The sequence below is a fragment of the Hemicordylus capensis genome, chromosome 3 (assembly GCF_027244095.1).
Source record: "Hemicordylus capensis ecotype Gifberg chromosome 3, rHemCap1.1.pri, whole genome shotgun sequence".
Classification (NCBI taxonomy): domain Eukaryota; kingdom Metazoa; phylum Chordata; class Lepidosauria; order Squamata; family Cordylidae; genus Hemicordylus; species Hemicordylus capensis.
Window position 1 is genome coordinate 223,530,312 of NC_069659.1, and position 21,376 is coordinate 223,551,687.

The following is a 21,376-nucleotide window of genomic DNA, read 5'->3' on the forward strand; positions in this document are numbered from 1 at the left end:
TATAGATAATTTAGTGGGCAGCCTTACTTATATTTTATTATTCAATTAATAAAGGTTACTCCAATAGTAACACTTGTTAAGCCTAAGTAGCTAAGGGGACATGTACTTTCTGGCAATTGGGGCTTTATTACAAATTAGATTTGGGTGTGTGTGTGCGCGCACAAAAGGTGGTTTCAATTAACATCCTAAAGGAAAGTGGCTAGCAGATGCAGAAATGAATTCAATTCACTTTTTTTTGGTAAAACCTAAAGGCAATTTACTACAGTTAACAGGTCAATTGTATCACCTCCTGTAGCTGCTACAGCACAAGCTTACCTTTCAACAGCTACCAAACCATCCTAAATTGGCCTGTTTCATTTTGCATTCTTCTAAAAGCAAAGGGAAATTCTTTTGCTACATGTTCAAGGCTGCACTGGTGGTAGGAGCTGCCAGTCTGTTTTCTCTAGCTGGAGATACCAGGGCTGATGACTCCCCATCCTTCTCCACGCAACCCCTCTGCCTGGCTTTCCCTCAGCCCAACAGCTAGAGCTCTGGTCTGTGGCACAGGATGCATGGCAGAGTTCAAGCTACCAAGCAAAGGTAAGTGGATCGCTTTGTGTCAGTGCTCCAAATAAACTACTACACTATACACAGCACACTGGAACAGGCTATTAAGTTTGAGTATAAATTAAAGTTATGAGGGTGCTCTTCCTTCTCCAGAGTATTGATCTATCGTATTCAGTCTTTGGGAGCCAAACACAAACTCAACGACTGAGAAATGACCTAGGTAACTATTTAATTATTTTGTTGATACACTCAAACACCAAAAACAGAGACATCCAGATCAGCTTTTCTCTCTCCTTCTAACAGCTTCTTTTATAGTGAACTATGGAGAATTTGAGCAGTGGGATAGAGAAAGAGGAAATACTCTGTGCTGGTCACTGATACTACACTAGTTTGTTGTTTCAGTTTTAAATATTGCTCCATACTGAATTAAAATATAGTGTAATTTAACACTACTGAAGATAATTTCTTAAACCACTGAAAGTGTATGTGTCACAGCTCAACAAGCTGTATTTTTCAAAAAGTTGTTTGGAGTACATCCTTGCTTTCTAATTCAGCTTTCTAAAGCATGAATATTTTAAAAGCTCAATGATGTATCACTAGCAAATTAAGATGTTTGCACAAATAATGTGTTCATTTTATATTTCCCCTGAAATGTAACACCTTAAGTTATGGTTTACAATATTCAAAGACTTACCAGTTTTCTACTCTCTATAAAATACAGTACAAATCAGCAAATTTGTCTTTTCTATTGTCTATCAAAGATTATGCAAAATGCCCTATTTTAGTTCAAGCAATTGCTAGTTAATAATATTAGTAAATCATGCATCAGTTGGAAAAGCCACTTCTTCCTTACATTATTACATGTATCTCCAATAGATCTACTTTCAAAACACATTGTTGGAGAGCTCTCTTTGGTTTTCCTAACACACAGCAGAAATGTGTGTCAGATCTGTTATCAAAGTATGACTTGCACAAATTCACCACCACAAACAAACAAATATATTTGGATGAGCACACATGCCAACAACATGAATGGACATGACAAGCACTTCAAAAAGCCAAGGGAGAAAAAAATGCAGGCAGGATGCATATTGCAGGACAGACTAGAAACAAGGCTTCCGGCTTGATTTTAAGGTTATTATGAAACCACTTTTGAGAAAGCAAAAAGTTGCAGTTATCAAGAAGGTGAAGGAGGTGCTGAGGTTAGGCCATAGACCAGCATGTGCCTTATGGTTTTGCTTGGAAGAAAGGTATGCTACACAATGGACAGTGCGTGCAAAGGGAAAACTGCTACTGGAGCACAGTGAGGGATATGAGTGAGAAGTACAGACTCACTCTGTCTGCGTTGCGATGGAACAGTCCGAGGGACGCCCTGGAAGGAGCCCTGCCAGGGAGAGAAGGAAGGAGCAGAATACCCACCCTGTGCAGAGAAAGAGAGAGAGATGGGGGGGAAAGAATAATAAAAAAAGAGAACGGGGAGTAGGTGGAAACACACCAAAAAGCCACATTGTTCCTCTTTTGCAAACACAAAAGAACTTTGAATCATAGCCATCTCAAATTATTCAAAGGACAAGCAGATTCATTCAAATGCAGCTCTTTAATTCTGGAGAGAATCCCTATTTTCCTAGATCATATTATGCAAATCAGTCTCATTAAAAGTGGAAAATATTTCAAGGGAAAAAACTGGCTTTAGGTGTTTGAAATGTATTTACCGAATACAGCACTGAGTCAAGCATGCTTTTTCATACACATTTTCAATATGCTTCAGGATATCTTGTGAAAGTAAACAGGCTGTTTGACAAATTGTACTTCACTGTAAAGTAAAAGAATAGTTAGCCAAAATTTCCAGAGAAAACAAGGAAAGGGTTTTTTCAAGAGTATCTTGGTAGGGCTCACCACTGTCTGCACCTTGGGAAGATGTATTACTGGATCACTGAATTTAGTTTGGGATGATGGAGGGTCCCATTAAGCCCCCTGAAGTGCTTCATGTGGCCTCTGAATTCATAGTAACTATGCAGTCCCTCCATCCCACATGTATTAACTGTTGTCAAAAGCCTTTAAGTGAGAAGATTTCTTTGTTAAAGAAAATGACAAGAAAAGCAGCCCAAAAAGTGATCCAGCATAGCACAGAATGATTTCACCTTTCGGTGTCTTGACCATCACTTGCCAAGAATTCCTGTGGTTTTTTGCCAAGTAAATTACTAATCTGCTTAACCAAAGCTGTGCCGAGTGATGCTGAAGAAACTAAAGTATTGTCTTACATGAGGACCAGAGATCTCAAGATTTCTTTTACAGTAGCTAAACACTGTGGTTTGATTTTTAAAAGGCGACTTATGCGCATATCAGTGACACAGAAGTTTTGATAAAATGGCACATTTCAGTTACTTTCAAATATAGTTGCCTCAACATGAAAGGGGAGTCAAAAGTCCTGCTGCTTTTATTAAAGTCAACCCAAAGTTAGATATTGAAAGAATAGGTTGAGGAATTGTATGGACTCTAGTAACTTTTAATAATGCTAATTAGGGCCAGTGCAAAAAGATATGGGGATTAACTTCCCCCAGTTTCAAGGCTTGACCTTACAGACAAGTGCTGAACCTGGGGAGAGTGGGAGGGAATGGCTGGAAGGGCATGACACAGAATGAGAGTAGGGCTGGCTGAAATATTTCCATTTTCTCCACCCCATCTACCCATTCAATCTGAACACATAAACAGGGCTGCTGACAACATTGTTCTCTGAGGACTCACATCTGATAGCAGTATGGAAATGCCCTTCAGGCAATAGAGACGATCTACATAGCAATTCCTTCCTAGTATAACCACTGGATAAAACAGCTGCTATGTGGAGGCCATTCATGCAGCCTTTGGGTAACAATCACTTTCCACCTTGTCTTAGGAAAAGGGATGTCTGGCTTGCATATGTACATGACAACACAGGAAATTGTTGCTGAAATGAAAACATGTCTTCAGAACCTTTTCCACAACCAGTGTGCGTGCGTGCATGCAGGCACAAACAGCAACCTTGAATCTTGAGAAATTCAGGTTTTTGAAAATGCATTTTTGATTATCAGATACAACTTTCAGCAACCACAGGCCACTGGAGAGCTAGGTATTTGTTTTCTTTAGAGTTCATATTAAGTATTCAGTGTGACAAATCCAATTCATACACATTAAAACATTTTAAGATAAAATGTATGCTTGAGTATTTACTCAGAAGTATGTCCCACTGAGCGTAATAGGGCTCTCAGCTCAGTGTGCATGACTCAGCCAAATAGGATTATAATATAGATTTTTCTAAATGGAGTGCAAAGCATTTTAGACATATGGGCGGGGGGGGGATTCTATATTTAAATAAAATCTGTTCAGCTAGTTCCAAATTTTAGGATCATAAAAAGAGAGAGTGTAAGACATTTTGTTCAAACTGACATTTTTCTTTAGGAAAGTTTTCAAGATGTTAACAAAACAATCATAACTGATGGACTTCTGGTTAGTCAGATGGAGAAAAGGTCTCCAAATAGCTTTGTGACCCGAATGTTCATATCATATCCATTATTGTAAGCCTCAGAGATGATAAACGTTTGCAACACAAGCAGCAATGTTGTCAGAAAGAGATAATACTTCCAACATGAACAATGCAATGACCTGCAGAATAGATGATGCAGCACAGGCTTGTAAACATCTACTTACTTGGTGCCTACATGGTAAGAATCACCTGCAGGTGATCAGGGAGAAAGTGTTTACACAAACTCCCCGCCCCCCACTCTCTCTATATATACAGTGTCACATTTTAAAGAGTATAGTAAGCCTATAGTTGTTTGGCTGTAAATCAGGAACCCTAGGAGAAGGCTGGAATGCTGAACTAGGAAACTGTCTAATGGAAGAAGAACTAGGAGAAGCCAACCCGGACTGACTATGGTAGGACCCGTTTTAAAGATAATAACTAGGTAACTGCTATTACAAATACTGAGTACCTAAGCACATTTGTGCAGCACCATATGACACTATTAGTGCTGAATTTTGCCAACTATTGATTTATCTGAGGAGTCAAGATATGGCCTATTCATAGTTACAAAAAACCATAATGCAGCATGTTTACAGCAAGTATACTTTCACTGATGTATTCAAGTGTTGTCACTTTCTCCTTTGACGGAACTTGAGTATCAACAGGAGCATAAGTACTCGCACTGTCAGGATCTTTTTCAACACTGAATGGCTCTCTTCCAAATTACAGTAATGAAGGGCTTGAATGCTGGCATTATATAGCTGCCTGCCCTTCCATCATTATTTTTAATATGCATGCACCACCATTCTGTTAAGAAGCACTTAAGACAGTATACAACTATCATTAAAACACAACACAGTCCTAATGCATCAGGCAAAAAAACTACTTCATGGATATTTTATGCATGTTGCTGCAGAGAACATTGGGCTAAATTTGTGATCTCACCTACCTTCTATGATAAAACTGGGAGGAGTCAAGATGGCTCCCTGGTAACAGCTTGGGCAGAGAGCTCTGTGGCAGTTTGATTTTTTCCCCTCCTCCCATTTTCTTAGGGCAAAAGTGCTCAAAGATCCTATTCTCAACCGCCTTGAGATGCGATATGAAAGGCAGTATAAGAATTGAATATAATAGATAAAATATTGTTTATTTCCACTTGCATGAGGAATATTAACCATGGCTCTTTAGAAAGTTTAAAACTACATCATGCACAATAATTACTCAGCTTTGAATTTCCAAGGTTCCTTTCAAGTTCCTAAGAACAAATTCTATTGAATGGAAATGGTTGTAAAGCATGATTATTTTCAAAATTTTAAAGATTAGCTTTCTATATACAGATTAGCTTGGATATACTTTTTAAGATTTATAATACCCTAGTAAGGTGCTGTAACCTGTTAAAGCTATAAGCTGGAGACGTTTCCGGATTTTGCATTTGAAAACACTGAACAACAGTTTAACTGTCTGGAGACAGAAAAAAGGGATTGTGTTACTTTTTTGTAAAATATATTTTAATGACAAGAAGTTAGCATTTTCCAACACCAATCAGGTTTAGGAGGTCTGTAATAATTTTCTCGGAAGCAGCTATAACATTGTTGCTTAAGGAAAGGATGTTAACGGGAAGTTAAACACAGGGGTGGGGGTTCCAAATATGTTGCCTTCTACTACCTATGAAGCAGCAATACCGATTTAAGGAGTTGGATGTTTTCCACCACTCTCCCAATTAGTAGGAAGAGGAAACTGGAAAAACCACATCAGATAAAGCTAGAAGAAGCTGCATAGCACAGAGGGAGGATGGGCTTCAGATGTGGCAGGGGACCCAGAATTACCACATCTGCCCTGTAGGTGGCACCAGCAGAATCTCTGCAGTATTTGGGAAATCCTAGAATCGTAACTTAGAATCCTCTCTCTCTCACTGCAGGGGGTTCAAACACTTGAGTTCCAACTTAATCTAAACTTTCTTTTTTATTCAATTAAAAGCCTGAACACGCACTGTTTACGTACTTATTTTGTGATAAAATCTGTCAACCTATGTAAAACTCATGCCCCTCCTTGTTGCTTATAAATTCCTCAAGAAAACATGATCCACTATTACTTTGTTCTATGGATGTGCTAATGGGTTTCAAGTCAGCAGTGTCAAGCCAATATATATCAAACCAATATATTAAGGGGCATTATAACATGATATAATATAGCCCCTGGTGGCGCAGTGGTAAAACTGCCGCCCTGTAACCAGAAGGTTACAAGTTCGATCCTGACCAGGGGCTCAAGGTTGACTCAGCCTTCCATCCTTCCGAGGTCGGTAAAATGAGTACCCAGAATGTTGGGGGCAATATGCTAAATCATTGTAAACCGCTTAGAGAGCTCCAGCTATAGAGCGGTATATAAATGTAAGTGCTATTGCTAAGTGCTATGATTTCTACTGCTATAAATATTTGCATTCTATTCTTCCTTTGATGATTGATAACTCAACAGTTTTGCTGATAAATGTTCTATTGTAAACCAAAATGGATTGTATCCCAGCTTCACATCCTGTTTTATTTGGAAATTCTGGAAGGTTAACTCAAGTTTGCACGATTCAGATGTCACAACAGATTCTGGCTTATTCTAAGCCAGGACTCAAAGCAGAATTCTTCCTCCCTTTACACACAAAAATAGCGAGCAAGGCATGAGACTGGAGTATACCACATAAACTCAGGATCCAATCCTGGTTCTGTGTGACATCTGAAATGGGAAATTTTTCCTTGCCTGAACCACTAGGAAAGAAGAAAATAGATACCAACTATTTCTTATTTCTCATAGACTGGTGGCGGGGGAGCATCTCAAAAGGTCAACTATATAAGGCCTATATGAACATATTTGTACTCTGTGTCACTGTTTCAGTGAACAAACGGGAAGGAAACTACAGAGTACTGAAGAATGTATTATTAAGTTACTTTAGGCCATTTAGATTTCCTTCAAAACAATATTCAGAAGGAAATTAAAGTCAAATATGAAGGACTGTGAAAGATAATCTAGGTTTATACTCTTGCTTTAATCATTTCATAAATTTTCCAAGAGTGATTTATAGTAACATTACTTTGTCATCCATTTTCCAGCAAATACATTAATACAAACTAGAAGCCGAGACTATAAGTAGTAATTGTGTAATACTCCACCCCCACCCAATAGTCTATTGGAAAGCCAAGATCTCAATTCTGTATTTGTGTGTGCATGTGTACATATATATTTATTCTTGACGTGCCTGAAAACTCATTTACCCCAAAGACATACTGAATCTTTTAAAAAGCTTTGGGAATAGAATCCTCTGCATCAAATCAAGCAAGCAAGTTATCAGTCCACATAGGGACAGATAAACCAGATCCATGCAGTGTCTACTAAAGGCTCTTGGGAGGAGACTAGCAGCTTTCCCATGGTCAAGATGCAATTCAATATTCCTTGGAAGTTTCCCAAAATCCCAGTTCATACTGTACTGTTCCATAATACAACAGTGCTATGCTGGGACAAACATTGCTTTGGTGTGGTTCTGCTCCAGAATTCAGTAGGCTAGAGGAGAGAAAGTACATAGAAAGGGTACAGGCTTCGCTATGCCACAGCCAGTCCAAACACAAGCGCCCCTCTACTTCCTGCTACTTATAGCACTCATTCTGCAGATTGGCTTCCTATTGACTACATGCTGCACAACTAGGCAATTCCCTTAAAAATCAGTAGTCCATGGAGCACAACTGCCAAAATGGCTACCAACTGTTCTACACAGAGAGAGGACTTGCTACATTCTGCATTAAAAATCCTGCTCACCCTAGAGAAGATGCTCAGCCATCAACAGCAGATGCTGAATAAGATACAAAAAGGAAAAATCTTTTTTCTCCTTCTGTGCGAGACCATTGACATGTATTGTTAAAAAGACACACTTCAAATTTCCTCAAGGGAATAGGTAAGGGTGAAACTCATCTTTCCCCACCTCAGGCTTGATCCTACGGAAAATAATTTCCTGAACATTTGCTAGTCTTCCAGTTTGTTATTCTGGGGTCTGATAATGTGCGTTCTATTTAGAGAACTGTTTCAGATGTTTTCTCTCACTCTCACCCCCCGCCCCCAATATTTCAATTCCAAACTGGAACCAGGAGTAAAACCAGGACAAGAAGTTGGCAGGTTTTTTTAAAAATGAGCACAGTAATATTGTGAGGGGGAAGTACATTGACAAATGGTTCTCATGGCATCTGAGAACAGTAGCCAACATCCAGTGGCCAACTTCCAGACTAACCACGTATTCACAGAAGGGAGATTTTGCACATGCAACAGGGGAGGGGTGGTTTTTACTGACCCTCCTTCCCAATGCAGTCCTTTGTGCCTCCTGAAAATACACCCAAGGGTCCCACAACCTTCAAGGACATATATTTGGTACTCCAGAAGAAGTGGGTGGATTGCCCTGCTACACATACAGAATTTTCTTCCATTAATGTGTTGCATTGCTTGTCTGGATGTTGGCCAATACATTCAGTCCCCAAGGACTGAATTCATTACAAAATGAATTCATTACAAAATGAATACAACTGTTCTTTTCCAAAAATGAATGTGGAGGGAAAAAATCACTAAAAACCCTATTTGGATTTTTGCATGCCTGAAGGCTGGCAAATGTCTGATATTAACCAGACCAACATGAACCATACAGTAATCCAATTATTTGGGTTTTTTGATGGTACTCAAAAGGTCAATTAGGAGTTCTGACTGGAATCCAATAGGCTAAATTATTACTAACCTGTCCTATTAATTTCAGTGGAACTTCCACTGACTAATTTAGTGAATATGTCAACCACTTACTTGAGACCAGATTTCTTCACCATTCCATAGTGTAGCAATATGGTGAAATTCTCTCTTTAAAATCATAAAAATAATTAAAAATAATTGTTTGGAAAGACCTATGTGGCAAAATGAACAGAACGAATTAATCTGATCAAGCAGCCATCCTACATACAGGAAAGAAATGTCGAACTACTCACAGCATTTTTCCTCCAGGAGGTCTGTGTGTATTTATCGGCATATGTGCACACTGCCACTTCAGATTTTTTGCTGTCCCTGTTGCAGTTACACCTAAAGGACTTCATGCACACAGAAAAAGCAGAGGACTGGGTGAAGACAGATACAATGATTAAAACACAAACATATTTGTTGTAAGATAATGAAGTCCGGGAACTTGTACAAAAAACTGTGTTATTCAAATGTAAACTATATATGAGCAGCAGTACAGCTTGTTTATAGTGCATTGTAGGGGTGTGTGAGATGGCTTGGCTTGAGCAAGGCTCAATGTTGAGCCAGCCTGGGGTAAACCGAACTGGCCTTGGCCAGTCAGAGTTCTAACCGAACCAGTTTGGAATTCTACTGGTAAAGGGGAGTCTGGTGAGGATTCCTCTTTACCAGTAAAGGGACGGGGACTTCCCTAAAGGTAGAGCAGGCGGGAGGGGAGTAAATACTTACAAGCTGTATTGGTGGCGGAGGCTGCAGGGGGCAGTGGCTCCCCCAACTCCCACCAGCCTCCCCCTGAGTAGCCAGGTCCACCGGTGGTCTCGTTTGGGCCTCTGCGCCTGGGAGGAGACCATTTTAATGGCCTCCATGCATACGCAGAGGCCATTTGCGTGATCACACAAATGGCCTCTGCACATGCACGAAGGCCACCAAAATCGTCTCCACTTGTGTGCAGAGGAGCAAACCAGACCATCGCGGGCCCCAGCTACTCTAGGGGAGACCAGCAGAGGTGGGAAGAGATGCTGCCACCCCCCCCGGGGGTGCCACCAATGAGTCTTATACACACTAAATGACACCCCTCCCATCCACTCTACCCTTAGGGAAGCCCCCCCTCCGACCTTTAACTGGTAAAGGTGAATCCTCACCAGATTCCCTTTTACCAGTAGAGCTCCAAACCAGTTCAAACCAGACCAGGTCCAGTTCGATCAGAACCAAAACTGAGCCGGGTGGGTTCAAATCTGGTTCACATTTGAATCAAACCGACAAAGCTGCTTTTGTGCAAATCCCTGGTATCTTGTCTCGCAGAGTGATCTCCACTTGCTTTTACAGACCTTTTTACAGATTTCTCCACACTTTTAAAGCTATTCAGGAAGCATTTCCAAGTAATTCCAATACGAACCGATATTCTCTTGCGGACATATGAAGTTTTTTATATATGTATGCAATGTGAGCCTATACAGCTCCATCAATTCCCTTGTGGGTAGATTGTTGTGCAACAGTGTCAGCAGATATCTTTCCCTGAGAGTTCCCCTGCACTCTCAAAGTCCTCTGTCACATTGGAAGCATATCACTGAGGGCAACAATGCACTTCCTTTGCAACAGTGGGCTTTGGGAGCACTGTTCCCTCTTAAGGCATGCGCACATGTGTGCGCTCACAAGTTTTTGCATGTCCATTCAGTTCATTTTAGATCCTGCTCAGGTTGAATCAGGAAGGCCCCATTCTGAATGCTCATGCACACACACTGCCTTGAGACTACGGCCCAGAACATTTATTCCACACAGAGATGAAACAAATTAGAGGGACCACTGTTTGGGAGTGCATAAGTGCACTCTGGGAAAAGTGCCCACTGTCTCCCACTCCACTGCACAACAGTGCAAACATAAGGGACAGAGCTGCAGGGGAAGCCCTGCTGTGTGCTCGAAGGTGCTACTGACACATTTTTTTAAATTTATACTTCAGTAGTCAGGATGTCAGCCACCAATTGTAATTACGCAGAGTACCATTTCCTTAGCTACCTAATGGCGTAGCGGGGAAATGAATTTGCCTAGCAAACATGAAGTTGCTGGTTCGAATCCCTGCTGGTATGTTTCCCAAACTATGGGAAACACCTATATCTGGCAGCAGCGATTTAGGAAGATGCTGAAAGGCATCATCTCATACTAGGTAGCTAGGAGTTGACACCAACTCGATGGCACACTTTACCTTTTACCATTTCAGGTCAAAGCCCAGTTACTAGTGTCAAATTAAAGCTCTCTGAAATGTAAAGTGACCAGACACTGCATATACTAAATTAAAAGAAGGCTCGATTCCCCCCAGACTCTTGAATTTGAGAATTCTAAGCATTATTGTTCACACATGACACTTATAAAAACCATGTAAGCATCACATGTCCACCACCATAGCCCCAATCCAGGAATTCCTTTTCCTTGTGAGAGCTCTAATTCACATATGCAGCTCATAACGAAAGAGCTTTCCCATATCATAACAAAAGAGCTTAAACGCTGGACGACATCTCCATACACACTTCTCCAAGTGAACAAAGAACCCTTGCACATTAAAGGGAACCTACAGTGTTTCGAACAAAACAAAAAGCTTCATAAAAAAGGTGTCCAGCTGTTTTCTAATAAGTTTTATGCATTCTCAGTCCAGATATGCACTATTCAAAAGGAATTAATAGAATGTGATACCTAAAGTAATTTTTAAGCACACTTACAAGTCGATGTTCTAGTCTTTTGATAGTTTCATCTTTTTTCTTCATATCTTCTTTCAGCTGCATGATCTCACTCAGCAAATCATCAGTCTGGCATATATAATAGAAAAGGCATCAATGTCCAACCAGAACATGCTTGGAAAAGTATGGGGCAGGGAATGTACTTGCAAGAAACAACCACCAGAAACTCACAACAGCTGCATTCAGATGTCCAATCTGTCAAACCATGGTTTGGAGAATTGGAACCAAGCCTTGTGCTCACACGTTCATTCTTCACCTCACATGCTTTGCTTAACAAAACACTTCCTGGTTTCATAAAACTACAATATGCTATTATGTAAGCCCTCCAAATCAAAGTTTGTAAGTCAAGGTATTTAAGAGAATGTCTTCTTCACTATGAGCCACACCACCCATTGAGATCATCAGGAGAGGTTCATCTGCAGTTGCGACCAGCTCGTCTGGTGGCTACTTGGCGACGGGCCTTCTCCATTGCTGCCTCGAGGCTTTGGAACGTACTTCCTGCTGAAATAAGAGCCTCCCCATCTCTTACAACTTTTAAAAAGGCAGTCAAGACAAATTTGTTCACCCAGGCTTTTAATCAGACACTGTTTTAATAGTTTGATGGGTTTTAATAGTTTTAACGTTGTTTTAAGTATTAAATTATTGTAATAGCAATAGCCCTTACATTTATATACCGCTTTACAGCCGGAGCTCTCTAAGCGGTTTACAATGATTTAGCATATTGCCCCCAACATTCTGGGTACTCATTTTACCGACCTCGGAAGGATGGAAGGCTGAGTCAACCTTGAGCCCCTGGTCAGGATCGAACTTGTAACCTTCTGGTTACAGGGCAGCAGTTTTACCACTGTGCCACCAGGGGCTCTGTTTTAACCTTTTAACTTGTTTTAACCTAATGTTTTAACCTTTTAACTTGTTTTTATTGTTTTGTTGTAAACCGCCCAGAGACTTGTGTTTTGGGCAGTATACAAATATCTCAAATAAATAAAATAATAAAATTTTTAGAAAATAGGACATATGAAGACAGCTAGTATATCTGGATATTACTAAGCAAAAATAGAAATATTTATATCTACACAGCAATTTCATCATACCAGTTAAGCTTTATTTTGTTTGTTTGTTTGTTTTAAGTATCTCAGATGTTTTTTATAACACCCCTACAGATTTGCCTTAGGTCCTATTAAAGTCACAAATGGAATTGATCACCATCTAGTCAGCATAAAGATTTGAGAGCAAGACAGGTAATTAAAGCTTTCCTTCTAAACTGTATTTTAATCTTTAGTCCATTATTATTATTAACATATGCATACAGCTTATCCTTTAACCCAATTAAGTCTTAAGATGGCAATGGCTATATACAAAGGGAACAGTCAAAACACAGTTCAATTATATATTTATATTTGATGAAGGCTAGTTACCTGGGTCATCTCTTCTTTACTGTTCAGCCCACCTTCTTCCCATCACACAAATATATTCATCATGACTCATTGACTCTGCCTCTTTCATGCTACTTTAAGCAAGTTCCTCTTCACATCTCTTATGCCAGAATCTCATATGGCCATTAACAGTGAAACCAAAACCCTTGTAACACTGGGTGACTGCACCATTTCTATCCTGACCTCTCTGGGATTTAAAACCAATGTTTAACATGTTATGCAGATATTCAAATCCGTTTTTCTTTTCTCTTACTTATACTATGCTTAATTTAGCTAAAACATAGGTATTTTTTCACCTCCTGGTTTTGGTTTATGAACATTTGCGCGTTGCTGACATTTTTTACTCCTTAGAATTTAATACTCTTTTCCTTTCATATTTCTTCTATTGTAAACTATGTCATTATCAACATCTTAATTTTCTACAATGTATTTTTTATCAATTTGGTTCAGTCCCTCATTTCATGTTGCCTGAATTACTGCAATTTCTTACCTGTTGGTGGGTGTCTGTCTCTCTCTACACAAACACACACACACTTTCCGTTTTTCACTCAGCTCCTCAATGTTTTCTCTGCTCAGAAATGTGGTACTTCTTTATTACTCTTTTTCTATCCAATTCAAGACGTTTTGAGTATTCATTCAGACTCCTATCTTCTTTGTTTACATTCTTTGTGCCCTTCATATAATTTTCTTTTTTTAAAATTCCTGATTTGCACTTCTTAAACTCTTTTGCTTGGTGTTTCTTTAGTACACTTTTGAGGTTAGAATGTACTGCTTGCTGATGTCTAGCTGATAAAATCTCTTCTGTCCTTTAAGAAATTCCTGATGGTCTATTTATTTTGGTTAGCATTCTGATTATAGTCTGTTATCTGATTGCTTCCCTGTCATCTTTCCATTGTGTACTATATTTAACTTTGGTTGTAATCATTTGCATAGGGCCTCCATCTTTTTAACTGTTTCTGTAGGGTATCTAGTTCATTTTAGGTAATTAATATTGATCATATTAAGCAAAGATACACTGAACAGATCAAACTGTATTTTTATTAAACAATTATACAAATGTTTAAGGACACAAAGGATATTACAAAAACCTGCCTGGATAACATATACACCAAATACTTTGCATTTGAAAATACAGCGTTGCCCATTATGGTTTACCCAAGTAAGTACATCCTAGCAATTGTTTCTCTCACTGAAATGTTCGTTCCAGCTTTATACTGGGTTCTTTCATCCAAAAGGCTCTACTCTGAAACAAACAAAGCAGGTTTACCTTATATGTTGATCCAGGCTCCTGAAATTCTGGACTTGAAGGCAGTGACAGCGTGTTGTGAAGGGACAAATTTTCATCGTTCTATAAGAGAGAAAAGTTTTCTATGTATTTAGTGAGCACCTACATCATAAAAGACATTTTGAACTATTAAATGTTACATCTTCCATTCCTCCTGACATTTTGTTCAGCCTTTGGGAGATCTAATTCCAGCATTTGCAAGCTTGTTTGGATTTGTATTACAAACACAGAATTTCAAGACACGCCAAAGAAATCTGACAATAGAACAAGAACTCTTTATTTTATTCTTGAACTCTCAACTACATATTCTCTGTTCTCAGTATTGGGAACCGAGTTGTTTCCTCAATTGTTCATCCTTGTTGTAGAACAGAGAATGGAACTCCTCTACACTGAATGCAAACATCCAGGTCAATATTAGGGATGTGCATGAACCAGTTCGGAGTCCCTTTTACAGGCCTCTATACTGGTTCAATAGACCGCCAGTTCAAGGTTTGGGGGGACAGCTTTAAGAATGTGGCGAGGGTGCACTCTACCCGCTGCACTACCTCCTTGCCGTCCCATTGATCCCCTGACCGGAAGCGACCAGTGCGTGTGCACACATCGCGGGCAGGCACTTCCAGTCAGGGGATCAACGGGGCGGCAAGGAGATATGCTGCCGCCCCACTGGACTGTTTTTATACAAAGCACCAGAGAAGGAAGCACAGCAGAGTATGTGTGTAAGGGCACCCTCCTCCGTTCTTAAAGCTATCCCCCACACCATCAGCTCGAATGGTGCTGGTGCCATGCACATCCCTAGTCAATATTGCTTACTAAAATTCTGAAGCATCTATCATTTTAAAAACATATTTTTACTTACTTCCCTATGTTAAAACCATCAAGAATATTTAGCATCTCCAATAATTGTGCAGCTCTTACCTCCCAACTGATATTTTAAGAACTCCCATTTCCAAAATACGACCCACATTTTCTGCAGCCTTAGGAAGGCAGAGTAGGACCCGAACCCTCTGCAAAGAGGCTGCAACGGAGCTCAGACAAAGCTTTGCTGTACAGCCTTCCAAGGGCTGAATGATCCTCAGGGACATATTTCTGGAAGCCTAAGAACACTTTTGGAAGCAAGGGAGATCAGTGAAAATTGCTCCCTGCACTCCTCCAAATGTGCTCAGCAAGCCTTTGCCTGAGCTCCAAGCAGCCTCTGTGAGGGCACCACTCTTGACCTATCCTACTGCTATGGAACATGTGGGCCAGTGTTCCATTTTGCTTTTTTCTAGCTGTACCCAGTGTTTTAACTGCTAGCAGTGAATGGAAGCATATTTCATTTAAGTATTAAAGAAATTTTTTAAAAAATTTAAAAGCTCTTATTTATAAATATACAATATATTGCAAAATAATTGGAAAGGAGTTAGCAGTGGAGGATTTTTGCATTCTAGCTCCCCTTAACTCTCACTATTTGTATATGATTTACAACTTATTTATTACATTTTTATACTGTCGCATCCAGAGGCTCTGGGCAGTGCACAACAAAAGAAGACTAACAGACAATCATCTAACAATATAAAACACCAATTTTAAAACAGTTTAAAACTCAGTTTAAAACTAAGAACAATTCAAAAACCTTTGGAAAGCCAGACCAAACAAATAAGTTTTAAGGACTCTCTTGCAAGCCAACAATGAATCCAAGCTGTGGATTACTGCCACAGGTGCAGTCCACAGCTCAGGAGCAGCTACAGAGAATGCCTGTTTCCAAGTCACCACCAGTCATACTGGTGGTAACTGGAGATAAACCTCTCCAGATGACCTTAATATGAGATGAGGATCTTACAGAAAAAGGTGCTCTCTAAGGCAACCCAGACCCAAACCATTCAGGGCTTTAAAGGTAATAACCAGCACTTTATATTTTGCCCAGAAATATATCGGCAGCCAGTGCAACTGTTTAAGTACAGGCATAATATGGTACCCCAGAGACCAATCTGGCTGCAGCATTTTGAACTAACTGAAGTTTCTGAACTACGTGCAAAAGCAGCCCCATGTAGAGTACATTGCAATAGTCAATCCTGGAGATTACCAGCTAATGTACCAGTGTTTTGAGATCATTCTCTTCAAGCAGTGGATGCAGCTGTTGAATCAGCCAAAGCTGTTGGAAGATGCTCCTGGCCATAGCTTCCATCCGAGATACTAGGGTGAGGCCTGGATCCAAGAGCACTCCCAAGCTGGATTCCTGTTCCTTTGGGGGGAGTATAACCCCATCCAGCACAGGACAATCTACTTTATCCATCAAATTCCAGTCCCCTATAAAGGTAGCATTGGTGATATAGAATGGAGTCCTGAGGGTCTCCATGTAATAGCTCCCATTTTGAAGAGCAGCTGTTATCAAGCTCCACCATCTAGAATCTACCCATGAGATAAGAGTAGAACCACTGCAAGGCAGTGCCTCCTACCCCCAACTCTCCCAGGTGATCCAAAAGGATACCATGGTCAATGGTATCGAATGCCACCGAGAGATCCAAAAGTAACACAGGTTGCTCACCTGTAACATGATCTGGTAGTGATCCGTTGTATTTCTAATGAATGGGTTCTGCAGGTAGATTGACTAGTCCTTGTGACTCCCACTCTGCCTTGCACGTGCCTCATGCTTTCATTGAAATTGGCAATTGGGGGTGCCATTTTCTCAGTTTCTGGCAGACTGCCATCTCCTGACAATCTTTCAGTGTCTCTACTTGGTAATTTCTCTTTGACAATTGTTCTGCTTCTAATGTTGAAGGGAGTTTCAAGAGAGTCTTAGGAATACAACAGATCACTACCAGATCATAAGTTACAGGAGAGCAGCCTGTTTATCTGGATCATGATCCGTTGCATTCATAAGGAATGGGTGGTTAGCCAGCTTTCCACCATGGGGGGGGGCACATTAGTCCCCAAAGCTTAAGGCAGCACTCATTTTAAAACTCTCCTCCCAAAACCCATCCGCTCAACAGATCGTAGATACATGGCATCATGTTTAATAAATAGCTGTTGTGAGAACCATATAGCAGCCACACAAATATCAGCCATACAGATCCCAGATAAATGGGCTGCTGAGGATGTGTATGCCCTAGTCGAATGCACCTGTATAGTACGTGGTGGAACTACACCCTGTAGCTTATATGCTTGCACTATCAATTCCACCAACCAATATGTGAGCCATTGCCAGGATATTGGAACATAGGAAGTTGCCACTGGAACATAGGAGTCAGACCAATGGTCCATCTAGCTTAGTATTGTCTACACAGATTGGCAGCGGCTTCTTCAAGGTTGCAGACAGGAATCTCTCTCAGCCCTATCTTGGAGAAGCAAGGGAGGGAACTTGAAACCTTCTGCTCTTCCCAGAGCAGCTCCACCCCCTAAGGGGAATATCTTATAGTGCTCACACTTCTAGTCTCCCATTCATATGCAACCAGGGCAGACCCCGCTTAGCTAAGGGGACAAGTCATACTTGCTACCACCAGACCAGCTCTCCTCACCTATTGGCTGTCCCTTGGCTCTTCCCTTGTAGACCACAAGGAGCTTCTTTGTCTTTCTAATACTTTTGGTTGCCTCCAGATAGTACAGCAGAGTACATCATACATCCAGAGAATGCAGCGCCTTCTCCAATGAGATCTCTGGCTTTTGGAAGAAAGCTGGCAGAATAATATCTTGGTTTAAATGAAACTCCGTCACTATTTTAGGACGGAACTATGGATCCAGGAGAATGACTACCTTTTTCGGATAGAACTGAGTGTAAGGAATTTTCATGCGCAGTGCCATCAGCTCACCAACACGTCCTGCAATAGTGATTGGTATAGGAAATAATGGTGACCCACTTTAGTGAAGCCTCACTCAGAGGCTCAAAAGGATACTCCGCGAGTGCTGTTAAAATCAAAGTCAAACTCCACTGCTCCATTGGTTTTCTTATTGATGGATATAAGTTGTTCACACCCCTCAGAAATTTTTTGCAATCTGGATGGGAGAAAACAGTAGCACCATCCCATCCCTTATGCTTCAATGATATAGCTGCCAGATGCACTTTGAGAGATACATTTGCCAATCCCGTGAGTTTTAAAGTAGTCATATAAAGCAATACTTGTCTCAGCATTGCTTTGCCAGGAAAGAAACCATGCTTACGAGCGTACTCCTTAAATCTTTTCAACTTGAAACCATAGTTTCTTCTAGTAGACGACCACCTATTGTCTATATTAATTCTTCTGGGTGTGCCTTGGAATGTGCGTCCCAGAGCCCAGCTAATTGACTGGGCGGTGGATGCGCCTGATTGGCTGAGGTGCACCCAAGAGGATTGATTGCTGTGGTGGCGGCCCAGCCATGGAAACCAGAGATGGCGGGCCTGGCCCGGCCTAGGAGGCAAGGTCCAGGAGGGGGGGGAAGAAAGTGGGTGGGGGGCAAAAGTGGCAGTGGAAAGGAGAGATGGCTGGGCCCGGAAGCAGAGACTGGGGCAGAAGCGGGGGGGGGGGGAAGAGGTAACTGCCGGCCCCAAAGAGCGCACAGATGCTCTGTACGGGGTCGGCTAGTTAATTAGAATTTTCCTTAGTAGCCGATTCTCCATGCTGTCATCTGTAGAGAGTCCTTGCGTCCGGATGCTGGACAACTCTGTCTTGCACCAGAAGATCTGGTCTTTAAGGAAATCTGTGATAAGTCCTCTTCAAGGGTTTGAGAAGGGGCACAAACCATGGCTGTCGAGGCTACCACAGTGTCGCTAAGATTCCTGTTGTCTCGTTCCGAATGATCTGTCCCAGTACACAATTGATAAGTGGCTGAGGCGGAGGTAGGTACAGGAGCCCTTTGTTCCATGCATGTTGGAACACATCTCTCAGCGACCTTCTTCCGACAGTGGCACGCAAACAATATTTTGGACACTTTTTGTTGGCAGCAGTTGCACACATGTCCACAGATGGATGTCCCCATAAATCAAACACTCATTTCAGATTCTGTAGTTGATCTCCCATTTGTGGTGTTGGTAGTGCTGCATGGAGTGGCTGAGGTTGTCTGCCAGTACGTTGTCCACTCCCCGGATATGTATGGCCAGAGGATAAATACTGTGACTCACGCACCAATCCCGAAACTGCAGACTCAAAAGTACAAAGGGAGCAGGAGACAGTCCCCACCCATCCCGCCGTCAGTTGAGATATGCTATGGCTGTGGTGTTGTCGAGTTGGAACTGCACCACCTTGTTGGATGGCAGTGTGACACTAATGTCTTAAGTGCCATGCACATTGCCATTAATTCTAAATAATTTATGTGCTAACATTGCTGTTGTCTGGTCCACTGTCCCTGTACTTGATGTTCGCTGCAGTTAGACCCCCCCCCCATCCTATCAGGGACACATGCATCATTACCCATTGTGCTGGGTTCAGGGTCTGAAAAGGGATGCCGCCCAGCAGGTTGGCCTCCACAGTCCACCATCATAGAGATCGTAGGACTCCCTGTAGTAGCATCAACAACTTCTATTGACAGCCCACATTTGAGGAGGAAGTGTTTGAGGTGCATTTGTAACGGCCGCATCCGCAGTCGCGAATAGTACACAGTTGCATTGCAGGATGCCATTAACGCCATCAAACGTATGTTGTTCGCAGGCTGCATTGGAGCCATGGTGAATAGCTGTATCAAGTCCTTGATCTGCTGATAGCGTTCTATTGGCAAGTATGCCCTTTTTAACTGCACATCCAGGATTGCTCCTACGCAATTTATGCACTTTTGTGGTTCCAGGTTCAACTTCTTCCGGTTGATGTTGATGCTCAGATCCTACAGTAATTGCAACACAGAACAGATCTGCAAACGTCACTTTTCTTTGTCCTCGCTCACCAGAAGCCAGTCGCCCAAATATGGGAAGACCACAATGCCTGTCTGTAACAATGCCACCACTACTGCCATGACCTTTGTGAATATATGTGGGGCGTTGACAACCCAAAAGCGAGTACAGTATATTGGAACACCGCGCCCACCCCACACTGTAAACCACAGGTTCTTGCAGTGGTTTTCTTGAATTCCTATATTTAAGTACGCAACCTTCAAGTCTAATGTTGCCACCTACTCCTCCTTGCACAGGAGAGGCAGTATTCCTTGCGTCGTCATTCTGAACTTGCGTGCCCACCCAAAGCAATTGAGACCTCAGAGGTCATGATTGCCCGAATTCCCCCATCTCTCTTTGGGATTTAAAAGTAACGGGAATAGAATCCAGTCATCCTCTCTCTCCACCACACCCGGACGATCGCTTTCTTTCCCAACAGGACCTGCACTTCCTCCAGAAATGTTGGTGTTTTTCTTGTGTATCTCATGCCCAAGAACGGAGGCATGCTCTTGAACTCTATACCAAACCAGTTTCAATAATTCTGAGCATCCTCTGGTCTGATGCTATGTGGTGCCATGCTTGGGCATAGCTTGCCAATCTGATGGCATTGTTGACAACTACAAGGCAAGTGTTGTGTGCCTCGGGAGGTGATTGTTGTAGTTTCTCTGCTTGCAGTGGACAGTAGTGCAAGTCAAAGAGTCTGCTTGTTTTGGTCTTTAGCAGCCCTGGTGTTCTGACCCTCTGGTCACTGTCCAAAACCCTTATTTCTCTGATAAGGCCTGTACTGATGCCAGAAATCCTTCCGTTCTTGTTTTCTGTAACTGGACTGTTTCCTATATGGACAATTATGCGATGCTGCTTAGGATGCAGAAGGGGTAGCCATAAAAGTTTTTGCTGTATATTTTGACTTAACAACTTTAACAACTCCATAATGGAGTCTGTGTTCTCACTGAACAAGACTTTTCCACCGTTGGCCAAGTTCTCTACCCGATCATGCATATCCTGTTGTAGGTTTGCAGACCTCAACCATGTGTGTCGGCGCATTGTCAGTGCCGTTACCATGGCCCGTGATTCAGTCTTGGCTAGATGTTTAAAAGTGCTGAGCTGCTGTCTAGTGATGGCTATTGTCTTCTCATACATTTCAACAAATTTGTCTTGAAATTCCTCTGGGCTCATTGCCGTAGAGTCCTGGAGTAATGCGTCCCACAGGTAATGATTATATCTGGCCAAACAAGCTGCATAGGTGGCTATTCTAATAGCCAAACTGGAGGTGGAATATATCTTCCTACCCATAACATCCATCTTTCTACTTTCCTTATCAGAAGGTGTTGT

The 21,376-nt window shown here is 41.5% G+C and overlaps 1 protein-coding gene across 13 annotated transcripts in view; it reads right to left on the minus strand.

Annotated features, from left to right (window-relative positions):
• Positions 1-21,376, minus strand: part of CCSER2 (coiled-coil serine rich protein 2) — a 178,563-nt gene that overhangs the window by 25,475 nt on the left and 131,712 nt on the right. For 8 of the 13 annotated variants that reach the window (XM_053306801.1, XM_053306802.1, XM_053306796.1 and 5 more), the window contains exons 7-9: positions 14,215-14,295; positions 11,497-11,583; positions 9,040-9,138 (exon numbers count right to left, since the gene is read on the minus strand). In XM_053306801.1, coding sequence (XP_053162776.1) covers positions 9,040-9,138; positions 11,497-11,583; positions 14,215-14,295 — 267 coding nt within the window. Of the gene's footprint in view, positions 1-1,881; positions 1,967-7,040; positions 7,586-8,860; positions 8,915-9,039; positions 9,139-11,496; positions 11,584-14,214; positions 14,296-21,376 lie in introns of those variants that run through there. The other 5 variants (XM_053306806.1, XM_053306805.1, XM_053306804.1 and 2 more) reach the window with 3 other exon arrangements.